The sequence below is a fragment of the Leuciscus leuciscus genome (assembly GCF_965113295.1).
Source record: "Leuciscus leuciscus genome assembly, chromosome: 1".
NCBI classification, from domain to species: domain Eukaryota; kingdom Metazoa; phylum Chordata; class Actinopteri; order Cypriniformes; family Leuciscidae; genus Leuciscus; species Leuciscus leuciscus.
This window is the reverse complement of record NC_138725.1, coordinates 27,738,450-27,761,453: the sequence shown is the minus strand read 5'-3', so window position 1 is coordinate 27,761,453 and position 23,004 is coordinate 27,738,450. Positions and strand designations below refer to the sequence as shown.

Below are 23,004 nucleotides of genomic sequence, written 5' to 3'. Positions count from 1 at the left end.
GTCACGTTTCGTTTTTACGGTCTACTTTGGACTTTTTCGACGACGAGGACTCCTTATCCTGTGACTAACCATACAGTGCAGCCTTTTAAACTTGCCGGGGCGCCTCTCACTGCTCTGCTCCGCTCCTCCGTTTCTGCTGGTTTCAGTCACGTGACGCTGGTTCTGAACGAAAATGCGTTGTGGAAACGCGTTGGCCTAGTACTTTTTGTCCCTCTCTGCTATTATAGTTTTTCAAGATGGCGGAACTACATGGAAGCCTCCGTGGACCTACCCGTCCCATGTATATAAAAATAATAAATTCTTCGTTTACGAGGATAAGTCAGATAATTAGCAGAGGTATTTGTACACCATTGAGGACATATTTAAGAATAAAAATATTGATTTTAGATAATAAAATACCTAAAAAACTACACATTGTCCCTTTAATGATGCACTAGACGCGCACATGCACACACTTGTTTATACTTACACCTGTCTCTGCAGCGTGAGCCTCTGCTGCCAGTGTGCTCACCTCCCCAAACGGACGAGGCCTTTATACTTAACGCGCTCACCGTTGTACTATTCTTTGAAACGATAGGGGGCGACGTGAGTAATTGTTCTCCAAACCATCAGGATGCAGCGGTGAGAAGTAGTAAGGTACACACGTGACGATGTTTATTTTTTATTACACTTTACAATCCATGCTACTGTAGTGGATTTTTTCCCTAAAACCTAACTATCTGGGTCTCGTCTACAAATCGACGTCCCCGAACGTCTACTGTCGACGTTTAGTCTATCTGGGTCTCGTCTACAAATCGACGTCCCCACTCAATAAGTCACCTAGTCTAACTTGTTCCCCTAAACTAACTTACTTGCTTCCCTAAACTGACCTGCTGCGCAGCAGAAATGAACAGACAAACATCAGCAAATGTCCTTCAAATGCTTTAATCACGGCCGGGAGATCTTCCCGAGCAGTTCTCAGGGAATCTCTCCCAAGAAGCAAGGCCGGAGGATCTCAGACAAATTCCATTGAGACTCCCTCCGTAAAACACATATACAACAGTTTTTATAAAATCGAGAAAACAAATAAGACTAACATGTCACCTTCAATATGATTGGTTCAATTGGTGCAAAAGCCCCAACCTTTTTCCTCTGTCACTGGCACAAGCAAACTGTTTTAATGATGACTTCATTCGTTAATCACAAGATTCTAACAGACTGTCTAGTTTCATTTCCCAAACTTTGTTATTTTTACATACATACATACATACGCACACAGTCAAAGTTTTCCATTGGTTTTGTCACAGTACATCCTGTTCAAATTGTTAGATGTTAAAGTTATAAGGTTAGATGTTAGAAACTCAGTTAGTTTAATATACAGTTTAAAATTTCCACGACAGTTCCCCTCTTTGGTCGTAATCAAACACACGACCATTATCAATTAAATTCTTCTAATCAATTTTCCATACCTGCATGATTTACCTGCAATCTAATTTACCTTTACCAAATCATCCCATTATAAGTCAGTGACTTTAATACCACCTGATATCTCTAATCTTTTCCATGTTTCATCATCTACTTTATAATACCTGTAAGATATTCCTTCAATCAGCATCCTAAGTTGTAATTAAAATACCACCTATTTCCAATGTTACCACATACACATACCATCTTCTCATCTTCATCTCCTTCTCAACATTCTATCTTCAAGCAATCTAATTCTATTTTCAGTAAACACTAAACATATAGTATATTGCCTTTTAACTTTGAGTCAAGTTTCATTATCCTTTGCTAAATTTCAAATCTCATTGATCTATTGGGCCTTTAACAGGCTGATACTACTGCTGGACCAATTTTATTAACCATATTTTACTAGCTTTTACTTAGTCAGATCTATTTAAGGATCTGTGTAATAAAATCTAACAAAAAAAAAAATTCTAAAAACTTTTCATTTTTATCCTTAACACAAATATCAATAATTGTATTCTTTTGTTTCAAACAATGTCATTATTTTAAAATTAACTCTCATCCAGCTGTTGCCATGATAATAGCTTTAGCTGATATGCCATTTAATCATTAATTACCTATCCTAAAATCCTATTTCTCCAGAATTAACTGATGGACATAACATGTCCTGCCTCTATTTGTTGGCAATGCAGAATAGTTCATAATGGATCCATTGATCCAGATCATTAAATCTGTAACTTCATTCTGAATTAATAAAGCTTTTTAGAATTTTGCTTTATGAGCAAATATTCTATTTCACTGAAATGTCTTAACTGTTTATATTCATTTTAGATTAAATTTAACATGTTTGTGTCACATTTCTCTTGGTCTTGGTTTTAACTTTGTGCCCCCACATACATTTTTTTTTTAACACGTTGAAGACCTTTCTCAACAAAACGAGTCCATATTTCATTTCTGGAAGCCGGGCTAAATAAGCAAGCACTGTTACTGCATTCCTAGATAGACTAGACCCGCAGTCACCTCTCAGATATCAAATACAGATATTAGACAATACATGAAAGGAACATTTCAATAATCACACTGGTAACTTATTTAACTAATAATAATCCAGAAATTAAATATGTTTTCCAAAATCAATCTCCTTTCGAAAGTTTTTCTTTTGCTATTTTAGCAAATGGAAACACCTAAAATATATTTAATGTAGTCATTAATTAATCGCTATAGAAACCTACCCAATTATCCATTCGGACCTAGTCCGGCAAAGTAACTTATCACCCATTCTCTCTTATTAGAGAACAATTATTATTTTTTAGCATCTATTTAAAACCCTCAAGTTTCTTCAAAAATAGTCCCTAGATTATTTATTATCTTTACTGTAATTTACCTAGTTAGAGTCCCTATACTCTACAGAATTAAGAGATTTTCAATATTTTCAAATTAATCAGTAATTGTTCAAATCAGATCTATATCAATTCTCAGTCGTACAGTTTGATTGACCCAAATAAAACATCAATAAAAATCACACAAATTAATTCTTATACTAAGCTTAAAACATTAGTTGGTCCACATCTTCCTCCAGATGTGTTGATCATCTCGTTGCCCCATGGACGGTCCATCTTCACCAGGGTGACTCTTTGCGAACCGTTGCAATGGGCTTTCCCTCGCTGGCAAGGGAGGTACGTTACTAGCAGCACGTCCTTGATCCCCCACTTGACGCTGTGCGTTGTCGTTGGTGTCGGCGTTTAGGTTTGCTGAGGCTGGTTGGTGTAAGTCGAGATGCTTGGACGGAGGTGTCACGCTCTCCAACCTTGCTGATAGTTGCAATCATTTTTCCTCAGAACACAACCGCACTCCACTGGACCTTGTTTGTGCACAACCTGTGAATGGAGACCTTAAGTATTTTTTGTTAGAGACAACATGTATTATGTCATCTGCTTGTCTGGCCGGTCGTCCTTTTTTGATGAGACCTGTGAAATTTCATGTTAAACAGTAACAAGACAATATTTTATACATTTGGAACAGAACCAGTTCTGTTCGATGAGGTCCATCATGACTATAGTGATCGACCGATATTGATTTTTTATAACCGATACCGATTATTTGCATGTTTATGTGCCCGATTACCGATATGCAGAACCGATATTTATTTACTGTTATACTTCTGTTTTTGACACAATTATTACAACACAAATGAACTGAACAAACCATTTTGTTTATAACAATCACTCCCTCCTTGCATACATAAAAAAAACGTTATATTTATACACAAATAAATAGAGGGGTCTGAGTCCAAAAAATAAAGTGCACTGTTACTAAGTGTCTTTGTTTAAAAATAAAAGCTTTGATGAGGTAAAAAATAAAGCACACAAATTATTTAACATATATTCAAAGATAGTTGAGTGATGTATCTTTAAGTGGTTCCACATGTTGGAGGTATTTTTTGTATTGTATTTTGTATTGAAATGTAATTCATTTTAAACAGTTTTAGAAGGTTTATGTGCCGTTTAATAGGTTTAAAGAGTGAGGAATAATTCACTGGGTAATATTAATTCACTGAATAATATTAGCTGGAATATAACATTGTCAGGAAAGTAACAAACAAAACAGCATATTTGCATTTTCCAACTAGTATGTTATTAATTATTAATAATGTTTTTGTCGGTCTAGATCATGAAATCCTTTCTGACAAAGTGCTGTTTATCTATGCATTTACACAGAACTATAACTTGGCTACTCAACCGCGATCGCGCGTGGAGATAATAAATAATTAATTTCCACAGAGCGGTCCCAGTCAGCAAATTTCCTTTGGCAAAGATGTGGTCCAGATAAACAGCTGAGCTGTGGCCCAGATTAGTTTGTGTTTGCCGGCCCAGATATGGCCCACATCTCCTTTGCCAGAACTGAACCAAAGGACTGCCATAACTCCACCAAGCATGAGCCAAATACTACAATTTCATGTGGCCCATATGTGAGCCTGGTATGCAACTTTAGTATGGTTGAGTTCTGTTAAAATCTAACGGCCCTTATGTGGCCCTCATGCAGCTGACAGTATTTAAAGTCTTATTAACTCACAGGTAAATTAAACACTCAACAACAAATGTACTTAAAACTATTTATTTTGACAAGCATTTAAATAATTACAGCTAAAGTGTTGTACTTAATTACAGTAGTATTCAGTTGAAAACATTTCATAAAAATAAATATAATTACAGCATGAGTTGAATAATAATTACAGTAGTATTCAGTTGAAAACATTTAAGAATACATAGAATTACAGCTACTCAGTTTACTTATTTTAAGTAGAATTCAGTTGAAAACATTTAAGAATACAAATTAATAATATACAGTAAATAGCATTCAAAGTTAATTTTTTACACCAAAGTTCAAAACACTCGATCAAAGCGTGTATTAATGTTATGTTCAATTAGTCTAATGAGAGTAATACAAATAAAATCACAGCAACTTGGTAAAGAGAACTTTAAAGAGAAATTGAGAAAGTTAAAGCAAACTTGAAAGGTAAAGAGTTGAGAAGTGTGTTGATGTGCAGAGAAGTCTCCAATGAGGGTCGGCAATGTGTTGACCTTTTCCAGTAAGGGGATTCTGCCTGACTGCACCTGCAATAAAGAAGAATTTAAATAATGTTAGCAGCAATACAACCAGGAAGCTAGAGCTAAAGGATAATGAAAAAAAAAATCATTAATGTAAATTTCCTTTAATATTTTAATTGCAATTATTAACAAATTAAACACCTCTGAATTACCACTGTATGAAAGTTTTTTTCCAGTAAATTTTCAAAAGGAATTGCAAATTGTATTTTTCAATATGTGGGCCAGAATTATACCATAATTCCTTATGACAAATTATTTAGATTTTTAGAATACTTTTGCACCAACCGGTTAAAATTTACAGCACTGCATGTATTCTGCTTTTTATTTTTTAAAGACATGCACACTCTAATGTAAAAACACACCAACACAGATAGCATTAATGTCATGTTTTAGTCCAAAGACAGAGTCTACAAAAGAAGTGTTTTTACTAACACAAAATAAACTCAAGATAATCCACAATGATGCCAGACAATTTGGAAGCAGAAACACACAAACAATAATGGGCCAAGTACTGAATGCTATTGGCAGACGCTGGTCATGTGTGGGATGCTGGCCAATCGTGAGCCTACGTTCTGACGTACAACACAGAAGCACTGTGATGTTACACTACGTGAACTCACTTAGAGGAAAATTAAGAGTTGAATAAAGTCGTTATTTTTGCTTGTTTTGCGCACAAAAAGTATTCTCGACACTTGATAAACTTAAGGTTGAGCCACTGTATTCTTGGACTATTTTAACAATGTCTTTACTAACTTTCTGGGCTGGCAAGTTTCAAAAACAGAGAAGCCTGTGGAGGAGTGAGACAGCTCTCAGATTTCATCATAAATATCTTAATTTGTGTTCCGAAGATGAACATAAGTCTTACGGGGGTGGAACAACATGAGTGAGTAATTACTGACAGAATTTTCATTTTTGGGTGAACTAACCCTTTAAATACACAGTGATAATGAACTAAATACAGATAGTTGTAGGCATGCGCTGGTATGAGACTTTGGCTCGATCTCATGGTGCAAATGACCCTATAGGTTGATTTTACTCCGAACCATCCCTTTAAGCTCTGAACAATGAATTTGTGACTATTACTATTACTGAGATAACAGAAATAAAAATACAATGTTCTGTGAAGCGGTTTTGAAAAGTTGTGTATTCATGGGTTTCATCAGGTCCCTTTCCACAGGTGTATAAAATCAAGCACCTAGATTATGAATGCAGACTGCATTGTGCTTGATTAATACACCTGTGGAAAGGGACCTGATGAAATCCATGAATTGTGCAAAGTGCTATACAAATAAAAGTGACTTCTAAAAAAGGTCTCACCAATGACAACTTCCTTTACGACCAGGCGTTGGACACCAATCTTCCCATTGACTTCTCTCCAATTCATAACGTGCCACAGCAGTTGTAAAAGTGCCTTTCAGCACTCTCCACACGGTGTTATTCAGGTCAAAGCCACCAACCAAACCCAGATAGGTAATAATCTGATAGAAAAAAAAAAAAAAAACATTGTGTAAGTGGTTGAAATATGCATTTAAATAGATCACCCTAAAATGAAAGTGATTTTATATTCAAAAATGAACTATAAACTATTACTTACTCCATCTGAAACCATATTTTCTAGGTTTTTAATATGGAAATTATTGTCATTGCCCCACCCATACCGCACATTAGGGCTGGGCAGTATGACAGTATACCATAGCATGGTATATAATCTCTATCGTTAGAAATCAGAGTAATTATAAAAATGTCCTGCCTCTTCCAAGCTTTATAATGGCAGTGAATGGCCGTTCAATTAATTGATAGTTAACAGAAATACAGCAATTCATTGTTTGTTCATGTTGGTTCACAGTGCATACTAAAGTTAACAAGTAGGCCTACAATTTTTTATTTGAATGTGTAAATGTTGAAATTAACATTAACACATATTAATATATGCTGTAGAAGTGCAGTTCATTATTAGTTCATGTTAACAAGGTATTTTAATCAGGTATTGTATCGAAAGTCATAATTTTGGTATTGTGACTTGACACTACTCAACCGCGATCGCGCGTGGAGATAATAAATAATTAATTTCCACAAAGCGGTATATTTAGATGTGTATTAGCGAAATAATTGCTATGTAGTAAATGATAATATAATCTAGGGTGTTTAAACAAGATAATCTTGTCAAAAGTTTCATTCAGTGGCTGTGCTTGAGCATTCCTGTCATCAACCCGTGAGTGCTCAGCAATATGAACGAACTTTTTTTTCCCGAGACTAATGGTGATCAAATACAACAGATAGAGAATTAAATTCAGCGCTTTTATTTTCAACATGCACTCATTCATGTCTGTTTTATTTCATTCATGTAAAGTTACGTCTTTATTGGGGCAGGACATGACAGATTAGGCCTACGCTACGTGACTCCATGAGTTCGTCACAATTTTTTAGAACAAAGCTGTATAAATAAACTATATCAGGCATTTATGTCTCAAATCTCATTTCTGCATGTCTGTTATGTTAAATAAAGTTGAATAATTAAAGCAAAGCAAGCAGAACATATGCTTTACCTGTGCACAGAGTTGTGGTTGACTGATCTCCTCAGACGCGGACTGCAATGGCGGAATTCTCAAAACGGCCACAAGATGGCGTCGTTTATCGGCGAATCCGATATTACAAAACCGATACCCGATTATGGGAAAATGCTTAAATATCGGGAAAAATATCGGTAAACCGATACATCGGCCGATCACTAATCATGACATCCTATAAAAAGGGAAAAGTTAAGTATGGGGTGGACAGGGCAAGCTTGCTTGCTCTCTGCCTTCCCAAAGTTATACGCTGTGCAGGTGTGGCATTGTTTCTTTCTGCCACAACAATAAACCCAGCTCAGGATAGTTAGTCAAAATCAACCATGGCAAATACAATCAAAATACTTTTCTCATGACCAAAAATACTAACCTACAGCTAATACAATAAGACTATCCACAGGACTCACCTCACTGGACGGAAATTATTTCATATGGGCTCCACTTCAGACATCTGTCCACACTGCACTCAAAACTGCAGGGACACATATATTCATGCACTTTGGCACTGCACCCCTATAAAACAACTCTGGGAAAAGGTTACAAAGATTTTATCCGCCTTCTTCGGCTGCCCCATCCCAGCATTCCCATCTCTATGTCTACTCGGAGACATCTCCACAATCAACCTGAATCACATGAACAGTAAAACTCTGCTGGTCGCGCTAGCTGTCGCCAAGAAAACCATCTTCATAAATTGGAAAACAAAAAACAAAATCCATATCGCTATTTGGAAAAACCTACTTTTGGATCACATCTCAGTAGAAATATCAAATAACCCCCTTGGAAAGAACTCAAATGATTCCCCATCCACTTGGCTAGCACTTTCCAAATTTCTAAATTCTTAGCTCCGCTGGCCGAGATTCAGTTTTCGCGATTTCATTTATCATTCATCAATCTTAGCAAACCTGCTCTACTATCGTTTGCCATACCCATTTACCACTTAGATAACTCATTTCTCATAACATTACATATCTACAACATTAGGGACAAATCAGCAGGATGGGGATAACTCTTTCACCTTTCACTACAAGCCTCAAAACGCTCCGCTATATCTCCTCTCCAGAATGGCTCACCGCCAACCTGCAATTTTCCTCTGTGCTGCTTTTACCTCCAAAGGCCTGAGACTGGCTCCCTTGTGAGGGGGTTGAGGGGGGTGGGTGGATTGGGCTGGAGGGGGGTGCTTATCTTGAGGGAGAACATGTCTCCCCTTTCACCGCGCCTCCACGGACCTCCTCCTCCACTGCAACTGCTGGGGCCGGCTCTACTCTGTACACCTCACTTTTTAATGCTCCTCATGCTAGATGGCCAACATTCACATTCCTATTCAAGAATTAAGGTGTGCTGTGTGGGAGGCCTGAAGAGGTCCTGCACTGTTGCCCTCCACCTCTTTTTAATGCATCTCATATCACACATTCAATCACACAATCAATCAATAGGTAGGGAAATGGGTGGTGCTTGAGGTGGTTCTGAATAAGTTCTACCCCCTGCGCCGCACCTCTTTTAATGCACTTAGACTTCATTTAGACCCTAGAAGACATAACACAGGGATAGTGGGGTGTGTAGATGAGCTGGCCCATCAGTAGGACAATAACTGACGGCGGGGGCAGGGGAGGGCAGAAGTGGAGAGGGGTTCTGGCACAGAGTGCTTCTGGATTAAGTTCCCCACTCCCCCATGTCCGAAGCCCTAGGATTAATATGCTTCTCAGCCCCGGTGAGGGCTGGAGCAGTCAGAGGAAAGATCCGTTGAGCCTGACCCAACCCAACCCAACCCATCACATCCCAACCCAACCCATCCCATCCCATCCCATCCCATCCCCTCTTATAACTAGGGCACAGTACTTACATCAATTCATACTATACCAATCCTGCTGATTTCAACATTCAACATTCAAACACAAAACACTCAATCATACACAAACTTATACGCACGATAATGTTTATTCTAGCACGCGCACGCACACACACACACACAAACACACACACATACACACAACCTTCCTTCTCCACCCTCATGGTAATCTATCCCCAAATTTATTTATATAATTTTTTTTTTTTTTTTTTTGTCTTGTCAATTACTGTTCTTATTTGTTTCATGTTGAATGTGTGATACAGGCTTTCTCTCTCTATATTTTTTTTATAATATCAAATAATCATTGTATGCTGTACGCTTTGTCTTTTACACTTTGTTTGGGTTTTGTATCATGTGTGTGGTGTTGTCAATATTTGTATAACACTTATTGAAAAAAAAAAAAAAAAAAAAAGAAAAAAAAAAAACCAACCATGGCCGTTATTTTATTGGGCATATTTTCTTCCCTGTGGGGTCATATTTTACCATGTGTCATATTTTAACCTGTCAGGTCATAATTTACCCTGTGGGCATATTTACCCTGTGGGGTCATATTTTACCCTGTGAAACCACTTTATAAATTTAGATACAGCTGTTTTGATTGACAATTTATTTGTCTCTGTGTTTCTCAGAACACCATCTTTCACACACTTTCATACACTTTCATACACCCCTCTCTCTGGCCAGAGAATCATACCTTTTGTCTGCTTTAGCAGTTTATGAACTGAATGGGGAACATATATTTATTAGGAGTGGAATACCACCAAATCCGAATGGTAACAACTTTTCCAGTGAAGCTACTGAACGTAGACACACTGTGGCATTCCCCTTGTCTAAACGTTAGGATATTTATTTTCAATTGTCCGATGCAGTCGCCATGTGTTTAAGTTTAACACAGTGAACGTAAACCTTTTCAAAATCAAATAGATTAAACACTTTAAATAATAACCGTATAGACCTTCAGTTGCAGTTGAGAGAGTCAGTTTTAATTTCTCAAATGCAATTTGTCATTCATTGCACAATTTCATTTTTTCAAACTTTTTGTTGTTGCTCATAAGCTATTTAAAAGAAGATTTGGAAATCTTCACACAATTTTCGATCCATGGACAAAAATAAAATAAAATAAAATAAAACATTTCCATCTTGTACCCCTGGTGATGACAGCATGTGTTTTCAAAAGTTTAGAATTAGAAAACATTGTTTTCATTGAATCTAGAAAATTACCTAAATTACTTAAATGAAATGGAGTGACCAATATTGTTGCTTTTATAGCCATAATGTCTTTTCCAGAGAAGTCTGCATCAATACATGCTTTTACATAAACCTCACTGCCATATCCAGATTGGTGAGTCATGCTCTCACTTCTGCTATTGAACTTCTTGCGGGCTGTTAATGTTACCTTTTGAAAACAGATTCAAAGAGTTAGTTGAAGAAATATGAAGAATTGCTGTAACCAGTGGATAATAAAAAAATAATCAAGTTAAATAATAATCAAATTTGAAGCAGTCTCTGTAGTGATCATTGAAAGTGCAGCACCTAGCCCACACGGAAGATCCATTGGATTGTCTCTCCGTGTGGATTGTCATTCAGTTGAACTGTCCATTCTGACCCCCCTCAGAAGTGTCAACTTCCTCTTTCAGGAGGGGAGCTGCAGGCCCCACTTCCTCTTTTGTCTTTCTGCAGTCATCCCCACTCAACAAGCTGTCTGAAATCTTGAACACTCAGAGAACCGCAAAACTCACATTAAACCTACAGAATAATAACTAAAAATCTCACCTGGTTATCAACACAGCAGTTCCTCATTTTATTAAAAAGCGTACTTCATTGCGGAAAAAAGCAAGCGTTTCTTCTTTGCAAAGGAGCAGGAAAAACAGGAAAACTACTCTTAGAATAGTGTATAATGTAAACGAAAATAATTCTTTGTCTTTTCTCTTTTACAAGAAACCAAAATAAAATGACTGTAAGATGTCTGTTATGTGCTTGTTCAAATCACAATTTATATTTAAATTGGTCACACAATCTCATTCTCATACTATGCACAATGCACAACAATTATCCTAGTTAAACATAAACCATTGACTCTTAGAATCTCATGGATCAAAAACATTTTTCCACACTGTCTCCCAGGGATAACGAGATACAAATTCTAGACACCTTTAGATAGAAAGTATAATATTTAAACACGTGCAGTTAATATCTTATTATTTATTCATTACTTTAAGTGATTGCCTAAATTCAAAAGCAGTGAATTGCTTAAATTCTATTGCTCAGTTTTATATATCGCATCTACATAAATACATAATTAAAGTCTAACTCATAAAAGTCTCTTTATGATTCAAAATTTCCTAATTATCACAGAGTATTTCACATGTGCATATTCCTATTATTATTATTTATAATTGTAACCATTTCTGCAATGTTTAATTGATTTCAAAATGTAAAAATTCATAAATCTTAGGATAACAATATTGATCTATTTATCTTGTTTCCACATTTATTTCTTTATCTTTCTTTATTAACCTTTCTTTAATTAACCTTTCTTTCTTTTTCAAACAAAACTTCAAACAAAAAGCAAGTTTCAGTACTGCAGCATCTCAGGGTATTTTCCCCTCCCGGATCTGGTTTCCAGCATGACAAGTTGCTTTGCAGAAGTTTTATTGACAGCTTTTTTTAAGCACTCTTAAAGGTATAGCGGAGGATGTTTTACTTCCTGGTGGGTAACCTATACTATTGGTCCTCCTAATTGTCAATCATTCTGGTGAATCAATCAAACTTTTCAAAAAGTGGAGAGGGTGGGTCTTATCTAAAATTTGGAAAGATCCTCCGCTATACCTTTAATACAAAAAACAAAATACTCAACGTATACCTTGGTTGCATTTAACCATAATCATTGCTCATTGCCCTTAATAGACAAGGTAAGAAACATTTTTTTGTTCAAAATCTTTTAAATCTGATTATCAGTTTAATTGCAGTGAGTAATTGTTCTCCAAACCATCAGGATGCAGCGGTGAGAAGTAGTAAGGTACACACGTGACGATGTTTATTTTTTATTACACTTTACAATCCATGCTACTGTAGTGGATTTTTTCCCTAAAACCTAACTATCTGGGTCTCGTCTACAAATCGACGTCCCCGAACGTCTACTGTCGACGTTTAGTCTATCTGGGTCTCGTCTACAAATCGACGTCCCCACTCAATAAGTCACCTAGTCTAACTTGTTCCCCTAAACTAACTTACTTGCTTCCCTAAACTGACCTGCTGCGCAGCAGAAATTAACAGACAAACATCAGCAAATGTCCTTCAAATGCTTTAATCACGGCCGGGAGATCTTCCCGAGCAGTTCTCAGGGAATCTCTCCCAAGAAGCAAGGCCGGAGGATCTCAGACAAATTCCATTGAGACTCCCTCCGTAAAACACATATACAACAGTTTTTATAAAATCGAGAAAACAAATAAGACTAACATGTCACCTTCAATATGATTGGTTCAATTGGTTCAAAAGCCCCAACCTTTTTCCTCTGTCACTGGCACAAGCAAACTGTTTTAATGATGACTTCATTCGTTAATCACAAGATTCTAACAGACTGTCTAGTTTCATTTCCCAAACTTTGTTATTTTTACATACATACATACGCACACAGTCAAAGTGTTCCATTGGTTTTGTCACAGTACATCCTGTTCAAATTGTTAGATGTTAAAGTTATAAGGTTAGATGTTAGAAACTCAGTTAGTTTAATATACAGTTTAAAATTTCCACGACACTACAACAGAATCAAAGAATAGTGTAAAATCCAGTAAACTTTAAGATTATTATACTTGTGATAATAGAACTAAATATAACTAAATATTTTCTCATTTCATTAAACATCTTTAATTTCATGAACATTTTTGTATTAAACATGGACCTTTATTTTCATTAAAAAGGCTAATTTCTGCTATTTAGGCTCATTTTTTAAATGTAAGCAATTAATTTGGACAAGCGCAAAACTGGTTACATACTCGGACAGAATCGCCTTGAAGTCGCGCATCTTCGGATGCAGTTAGGTCTCGCCCATGGCAATGCCAATCAATGCAATCCATTCAGCCATGGGTAAATTTAGTAGCAGTTTTATAATTAGTGCTAATATCATTAGACCATTTAGTTTCTGAGGCTAAGCTTCCACTGTGGGTTTAAGAGGACAATCCCTGCGCAGCTACTGATAGAAGAGACATCCAAAGACTTGCTATTGTAATTGCAATCTTCTTTTATCGTTAAAGCTATATCATGATTTTTTATTTTTTTTATGTAGTTAATTATGCTAGTACAGCAGCTTTAATACAGGTAGGTACATCTCTCTCAACATTAGCTTTGATCATCCAAGATAAGCGGAGACATTTAAGGTAGTCAAGTGTTTTTTCCTTCTATGCTCGGGGCAGGAGACGTCATTAATTGTTACAAATGAAACGCTGTGGAAACGGCATGACTGTGATGGTTAATCAGGTGTATCTGCCGAAGCGGGTCTTCACTTACAAGCTAAACTAAAGTGGAATCATGACTTTATTTAATGATAAGAATTTTAATCGGTTGCTTATATTCAAAATAAAGTTCACATCATTGACTGGATGAAATCTGCATGTCCTGTTGCAATCGTTTCAGACTTCATTCATTGTACACGTGTGTGCATCAGCTGTGGGTCAGAAGCAAAATTGTGGGCAAGCATTATCTGATCTAATTTCCCTTCAGCACAAAACAACGTCCAATCATCTCAGTGGGTAGGGGGCAGAATGGGGCACCACTCCGCGATGACGTCATTTTTGCGGACGCGGCGAGTATAAACCAAGCTTAAGAGGCGAATATGAAAGGCTGAACGGCGGTGTGTCTTCACTATATGGGCTGCATTATGCAAATATTTCCACATAGTGACTTACAGTAAATAAGTGAGGGAGAATTCGATCGAGGCATTTTAGCTAGGTCTGGATCTGCCTTTAGATTATGAATAAATCGTTTAGTGGGAGACATTGAGCTTTGTAACTTTGCAGATCTTATACATGCACAGCTACAGAAAACTAAAGAAAAAAGGAAAACACATCATCACATATTTTGTTCATTTAAAATGTGTATGAGTATGAGAAAGTGTATATTATTACTATTAACAATAATAATAAGATCAGGTGAGTCTGATCAGAGTGAGAGCTAGTTGCCTATCCATGATCTAAACTGGTATATTTGAGTGATTGGATATTATGAATACTCGTACCTTCTTTTAGAGATCATCATGCCAGTATCTGTTTCTGCCTCTGCTACCTAAAGCATGAGAGATATAATCATTTTTAAATATTCTTTAAAATGTAAATTAAGTGTAATTTAAAACAACAACAACAACAACAAAAAAACAGTTCTAAAACAATTCCAGTAGGGAGTAGCTTGTGACTGAAAGCTTGTGACTGTGAATTTTAATTAATAATATTTTCAACTCAAAATTAAATATGCATATAATGTAGTAATGTATTAATAAATCAAATCAAACTTCCTAATACCTCCCCCAATCTCATTTGCATAAGAAGTTGTTTTGTGATGAATCTGCATTTTGGCGGATAATATCCTACGGTATAAACTGCTTGCCTGTTATGTGACATGAATTTATATACTTTTTATACGATTTCAATCTAGTGGAAGCGTTTGGTACTGCAGCCAAACAAAAGCTCTTTTTGAAAGCTGAAAGCTCTTTTTTTTTTATATCAAGGTCAAATTTTGAACACAGCTTGTGTAGATTTTCTTGTAAATTTATATTTATATTAATATGGCTGCCGTCGCATTATCCAAGTGGATGCTGCACATTGGTGGTGGTTGAGGATAATTACATTTTCAGGTCTATGCTCAAAAAAGTGAATAAATGGATTATAATACTGCGTAAATATAATTTAGTACATTACAATCCCCTAAAAATACGAAATATTAAATAAAAAACATTATCAAACTAAAATATAGTAAATTAATTTCATTAAAACATTTTTTTAAATCTGTCATTTTTGACCGCCACGCGAAGAGCACCTGAGGGTTAATTCTTAAAAAAATATCTGTTTTGGGTAATTCACTCCTTGATTTGCTTAATAAAATCCTACTTTGACATTGTTTTGACAAACATTATTGCATTATTTCCAATGCGTCTATTGCTAGCCCGGCAAAAATGGATGTAGCGCAAATTATTCATGTGCGATGTATCTGGTTGCCATGACAACCACTTGATTGGTACAGGGAGTGTAAATTTGTAAGATTACTTTAGAAAAAAACGTTAAGCTACGCCCATGATTCCATTATCTGATCATATATATTAAGCATATTTTAGTCAAATATTATGAAATGCCCATGAGAAGGACACAACACTATAGAAATTTCAGAATTAAGGCATGACCATCAGACGATGAATTGCTCATTGGGTCAGCAGGGTCACAATGAATGTTTATTTTTGATATTTGTTGTATCCTTTTCATTCTGTGTTGTATCCATTTCATCATTTCAAAGTCAGTTAAATCTCTTTTTGGCCAATTTTTACCTGTAATTATTTACATCACAAAAACCGAAAAGATTGAGTGGAATATATGGATCATCATTAATCAGTCACTACTTACCAATAATGTTTTTCTTTACTAAGATGAAAAGCACTAAAGAACCAACTGCCAGTGCAGTCACAACTCCAATCGCTACTCCAGTCAATAATAAGTAAGTCTCTTGTAAGCAATCCTTGCATGTTCCATCTATACAGATGCATAAAATATAAAAAATTGTATTCGTTACGGATATCACAAACCAACCAAATTTAAATTCACAATTGTTTTATTCCCAATTTCAGATTATATTTCTGACTCTATGTGTAACCGCTTTAATTACCCCATGTTTTGATAATTGTTTCTTTGAGGGTTCTGTGGGACACAAAACAATCATAATCTGCTCTTTCCTCCTCGATCTCCACACTCTTCATCAGCTGATAGGTTCCATCATGGTTTGGTCTGGTTCCTGTGGACCAAATCTGATCGCCAGGCAGAGATGTGTTATCTTTCCTAATGGTCACCATCATGTCTTTGGGGTAGAAGCCGGTGACCATACAGGTCAGTTTCAGCTTGGTTCTGTCCCTGATAGACTTCTTTGCAAACACATGAACCTTTGGAGGAGCTGAAAACACAGGAATCAGTTCATAGGCGCCGATTTATGTTTTCCTCCGTGGGTGCTCATGGGCGCACGCCCTTTAAAAAATAAAATAAATAAATAAATAAATAAATAGTCAAAAAATGTTTGCATTTCAGAACCTTAGGAAATGGACAGCGGCCGACACTTAACAGTGTTAATTTTGAAAAATAGCCTACTGTTCGATAGAACTGCTTGGTTTGTTACCAGTTATCTGCGTGCTTCCTCCGCGATAAAGTTCCACATTTGCAGCTATCCAACACGAAAATGCATGCAGTAAAGCCTTTCACAACATTGTTTTCTTCAGTTTTGTCGACAACTTTACCATCTCCACTAGCTATTCTTTTCTTCAACTCCTCAGCATCCATCTCGACGACTGCAAGCAGATTGCGCACGCGCGGTTATGATGACTTTTTAAAAGTGAAAGTAGGTATAGACTAGAGACTCCTGGGAGGGCGTGGGTACAAATAAACTGATGTGGATTTTAAATTATTTTATTAACTTGAAATACGGGCATATTTGTGTTGATGTGTTCCTAAAAATGTGCATATATGTGTTTAGACCCGTGTCCGACCCGCACCCGTTTGAGCAAAATTTGCGGGTAGGCTACCCGAACCCGCGCAGGACTCTGTCACACAAGTCCACACAGTAAAAATTAGATTTGTTGACTCACCATTGCGGTTAATTCTTCAGAAGGAACAGAATTAAAAGAACTGCTCTGCAGCTGCATACAGAGCAGGGTCACTAAAGAGGCGATACCATAGATATCTATGGGCGATACTACTCGACTGACAGCGACATAACCAATCACAGTGTGACAGACGCTTCACATAGCACCAACTGCAATGATTCATTTTAAATGAATGTAGCCAGAGCGCCTACTGGCAGTCTGGCACACGTGGGTGCTCGAGCCCCGGAGCACCCACGGTATCGGCGCCTATGAATCAGTTCATTAGTGAGGGTGTTCTCACACTAGGCGATCTGGACTGGGCGCAGTTCAGTTGGGTTCTTGCGTTGTACGCATGTAGTGTGATCGCTAACCGTGAACAGCTACTATTTTGTGTGCACTTTTGTGACAAGAATCATTGTCTTCCCATGTATGCATTTCGTAGGTTTTTCCATTTGGCTTTAACCTCATGTGTCCGCTGCACAACATACAACAGTAAATTAAGATAAATCAAGTTTGGTAGTAGACACAGAAAGCTTATGAGAATTATTTTGACCAAATATATCATAAAATACAATCGCAGCAGGTGCATTAGCGCTACAACTAGCTTCAAAGCTACATGTCACAATTTATGAGATTATTACTGTTTTTTGCTCAAAACCCATCATTGAGTGCTTGTAATAACTTCCTATTGCGATCTAAAGTGGATTTTGATTAAGGGCAGGCATGAATTATTTGTAGTGTTTTATGATGGACTGAATGCTGCACCTGCTTAGCATTTATCATGTAAACAAATTTTATTGAAAAACACATACAGAACATATATCTGCATAATCATATATCTATTTTCCTTCATGTTTCAACTGTAGAAGTGTTGTTTGTGTAAGGAACAGGACGTCGTCATCCAGAAGGGCAGGAGTAATATGATGACAAATGAATGCTCTCTGACTCATAACATACAAGCACCCGGTGTTTACACAGGTTTTCAAAACAGCACCACCAACCCCACCCTTTTGTGCAACACCATCGGCTCCGGGCACGTGATCTAAAGATAAATTTAATTGGACAGCCTGTTTCATCATTGGGCGATGGGGGGAAAAATCAACACACTTGTCAAAGAAATTCTGGATTCTGGTCGCGATTTATATAGTTGCATAGGGATCTATTGTTTCGATTCAAGAGGATCATCACATCGTACATTCATGTTGCTTAATCACGGTCAATGTGAAAGGCCCTTAAAACTGCAAATTCCTCCATCAACGTCTTCTGCCTCCGTAATAATATTCTGATACGTGCAGCACAATTAAATTAAAATCGCTGCACTGAATAAATGATAACTCTATTAGGAAGCCTATTAGCAAAAGTGCTTTTCTTCCTGTTTTTATTTTGATCAAAAATAAAAAGTGGCATCATAAATGCGTGCTCTGGCCTGTAACATTATCTTATTAACAATCACGCTTGAGCCCGGTACAAGGGAACTATGCCTAATGTGAATACGGCCTATAACGGCTGCTGATAATCAAAATATTATATTTACTCACAGCCGTTTCTGAGCTCCTCGTCTGCATATTCGCTGAATTTGTTGAGCCAGTCCACACACTCTTTCTCCATGTAGCCTTTGGTGTATTGGTTTAGGATCGGCACATTGTCCCATTTTCTCTTGGTTGGTAGAGCTGCGTGAACTGGGGCGACCCATTGAGACTCTTTATCATCAAAGGACAAGAAGTTTTCTCCTAAAAAGAATAAACAGGCATGAACAATAGGCAATAGGCAGTGTTAATGTAACACAAATGTTGCTGTGTACTTCATAAATCATACCTGTTTCATTTACACATGACTGACATATATGAATCCCATTCAGTTCATATATGACTTGTGACTACTTTTAGAATTGCTTTTATTGTTGATTTCTGTGTTTACTTCTAGACTGAGCTTAAGAAATGTCTATTTTAAAAGAACTGGAAAAGTGATGTCTTTAGAAAAATACTTTGCTTTAATAATAGTGCATTGTTCCCTTACTTCAATGTACTTTATTAACCACTTATATTTCATTGTTATTAGCTTTCCGTTGTACTATTTCTAGACTGTATTTAGTAAAGTCGTTAGTGAACGCTTAATAACCATCAGGAACAGTAAATAAATGTCACAGTTACATTTTACATGTTTGCTTACCACACAAAAAATGTTGGATCTTATTCTTTTGATATATTAATTTCAAGGGTTAGTTCACCCAAAAATGAAAATTCTGTCAGTAATTACTCACCCTCATGTTGTTCCAACCCTGTAAGACCTTTGTTCATCTTCAGAACACACATTAAGATATTTTTGATGAAATCTGTTGTGAGAAAGCTGTCTCAAGTTAGTAAATACATCGTTAATATAGTCCAAGTGACTACAGTGGCTCAACCTTAAGTTTATCAATCGACGAGAATACTTTTTTGTGCGCAAAAACAAACAAAAATAACGACTTTATTCAACTATTCATTTTCTTCAGTGTGGGCCTCTGACATGAGTTCACGAGAGCGCCACTGCGCGAGAACTGAGAAGATGACGCTCATTTGATGGGAAAGTGTGAAAGCTAAGCCATTCATTTTGCGGTATTGGTAAGGCACTTTTACATATTTTCGTTGGTTTCTCACGATTCGGACATCCAGGAAATGCACACTTTAGAACCATTTTAATCACTACATCGAGACCCATCTGCGTCATCTTCTCAGTTCTCGCGCATGCATCGTTGCGCTCTCGTGAACTCACGTCAGAGGCCCCCACTGAAAGAAATGAATAGTTGAATAAAGTCCTTATTTTTGGGGGGGGTTTGCACACAAAAAGTATTCTCGTCGCTTGATAAACTTAAGGTTGAGCCACTGTAGTCACTTGGACTATATTAACGATGTCTTTACTAACTTTTCTGGGTCAGCAGATGAAATTACAGAGCAGCCTATGAAGGAGTGATCCAGCTCTCAGATTTAATCAAAAATATCTCAATTTGTGTTCCGAAGATGAACGAAGGTCTTACGGGGTTGGAACAACATGAGGGTGAGTAATTACTGACAGAATTTTCATTTTTGGGTGAACTATCCCTTTAAGGCTGCTGACAAATGACCCTGTTGCTGAACCAAACCTGTCTGGTTTGGTTCAGCTACCAAATCGGACATCAGGAGACTACAACGGACAGTCCGGACAGCAGAGAGGATTATTGGTGCCCCCTTGCCAACCCTCCAGGACCTGTACTCTTCCAGAGTGAGGAAGAGAGCAGGTAAAATCATCACAGACTCCACTCACCCTGGACACCCCCTGTTTGAACTGTTACCGTCAGGACGGCGACACAGATCACTGGCCACAAGAACATCCAGGCACAGGAACAGTTTCTTTCCACAGGCCATTTCCCTTCTGAACACTTAACATGCCCCCCAAGGCATATGCCTGCAAGTGCAATACTCCCACTGTCTAGTGCAATATTCTCTTAACTCAGGTGATATTTATATTTATATTTATATTATTCATACTACTCAAAATACTGTAAATATGTTCATAATCTGTAACATGCACTAGACTCCCACTGTCTAGTGTAATATTCTCTAACTCAGGTGATATTTATATTTATATTATTCATACTTCTCAAAATACTGTAAATATGTTCATAATCTGTAAATGTTTATTCAGACTAAACCCAACTGTGACCCCTTTTTTTACTTTTTATACTATTTTCTTTTATTTTTTTTTATTTTTTTTTATATATATTTTATTCTTAGAATTTGTATTACTATGTTTCTTGTTGTATTTGTATTTGTATATGTGCACTGGAAGCTTCAGTACCAAGAAAAATTCCTTGTGGGTGCAAGCACACTTGGCAATAAAGCTCTTTCTGATTCTGATTCTGATTCTGTTGAATCTGTAATAACATGTCCAATGCTGATATCAATCACACAAAACTCGAATAAACTTAGTTATACAACTTAGTCAGTGTTTATTTTTTGACAGGAATGAAAACAAGGCTGTGAGGGATTGAAGTACAGTGTGTTCAATGGATTTTACACTGTGATGAATGGAACATATTGTTCAGCAGATGAAACGTCTTTCCAAAGAAAAAAAAAAAAGACAAAAGTCAACAAAAGCTCAATAAAACAGTTTTGAAAATTGTGAGTTATGACAAATGAAAATTACGCGATATGACCTTTATGCAGTGCGCGCCATCGTAAAGACTGGAATCTATCCCTCTCATCCTTGTTTTCATTCCTGATAAATTCAATACGGCGTCTAACCTGACTAAGGTATGCGAGTATATAAATATACTTTTATATTGCATGTGTAAGCGCTTCAATTCGATTAATTTATGATCAGGAAGCGTGTTTCACTTTCGTTCTCTGTTGAATCACAGTACAAGATCATAATTTACCTGCTTGAAATGACGGCAAAGTCAAATAAAAAAGCAAACCACAAAGCAGAGCTGTGATTTTCGGGAAACCCGTCGTCATAATTGAAAAGCCAACAATTGAGAATTGTGTAGATTTTACTGATGTTTACATCATTACTTCTTCAACGACGAACGCAGATAAAGCGACTTCCGTTCGACATGTCAATGTAGCGTCCCTCATTGCACAAATAATAAGTAGCGATAACCATATATTGAGTTTACATGCATTTCCAAGCGACGATTATGTAAAAAAAAGAAGTGGATGTACGACGCGTAGAACTAGAAAGCCTAGGGATATTTCTTCTTCTTCTTCTTCTTGTAGGATTCCGGCAGTGTAGAGTCGACGCTGCTGAGCGTATTACTGCCCTCCACAGGTCAAAGTTTGAACTAAATTCTTACATACAGTCCTGTATCATGCAAGAACTGAAGAACTGCCTTGAAGATCAGTTTATGCTCGTCACTGTGACAAAACAAAGATAAAAGAGAAAAAAACCTTAACTCCAAGTCCTGCCAGTTTAATAAATAATATATTTCTTTCTGCCCTATACTTTCTGCATTCTAGGAAAACATGCCCCACCGTCTCTAGACTCCCACATTCACACAATCCAGAAACATGCTTTCCTACAATGCACAAAGAATAATTTAACCCACAGTGCCCCAACCTCAATCTACACATTTTAACCAAGTCCATGCAGGACAAAATGATACATGAACATCTTTTCCTAACTTTAGGTTGTATGGAAAAGTAATGTCTACCCCTAATTTCCTTTTCCCACCCTCCTTGCCATTCATTTATTAAAACCCTTTTTAATTTGTTCCCTCAGCTCCACTCTCCCTAATAATACTTCTTCTTCTTCTTCTTCTATTTTTAAATGGCGGTTAACAACTATTTGTTGCATTACCGCCACCGCTGGACTGGAGTGTAGAACAGAAGTTACATTTTCTGTGTAAAATTAAATTCTTTTTAAAAGCCCTGTATTGTTTAAAAAAGAAAATGAAAAATCTTCCCAGCACTTCTTTGTAAAATATTTCTATATTCAAAGATAAATCCATTGGCCTCTACTTGAGCAATAAGCCTCTGCCTGAGACAATGCTCACAGTTACCATCAACATGCTTTTTCATTAGAAATAAGGTACTATTAAGTCTGGTGTGCCCAATCCTCAGCCTGGACAACACCACTTCCTCAAGTCTAGCTCTGACTGAATCTGCAATCTTATTTACTTTAGACTGTATATTAAAAAGGTGTCTCCCAAAGGATTCATTATCCCAACAGAACTGCCATTTTTCACAAGTTCTT

The 23,004-nt window shown here is 36.8% G+C and overlaps 1 protein-coding gene across 1 annotated transcript; it reads right to left on the bottom strand.

Annotated features, from left to right (window-relative positions):
• Positions 1 to 908: 908 nt before the first annotated feature.
• Positions 909 to 21,985, bottom strand: LOC309502302 (class I histocompatibility antigen, F10 alpha chain-like). The gene is made up of 7 exons (XM_082174635.1): positions 21,689 to 21,985; positions 18,834 to 19,025; positions 16,332 to 16,613; positions 16,073 to 16,198; positions 12,320 to 14,747; positions 6,372 to 11,984; positions 909 to 5,060 (listed from the first exon to the last, which is right to left on the bottom strand). The coding sequence occupies exons 1-5, from the start codon at positions 21,765 to 21,767 to the stop codon at positions 14,707 to 14,709; spliced, it is 720 nt and encodes a 239-aa protein (XP_082030761.1). The 5' UTR covers positions 21,768 to 21,985; the 3' UTR covers positions 909 to 5,060; positions 6,372 to 11,984; positions 12,320 to 14,706.
• Between the last annotated feature and the right edge of the window lie 1,019 nt (positions 21,986 to 23,004).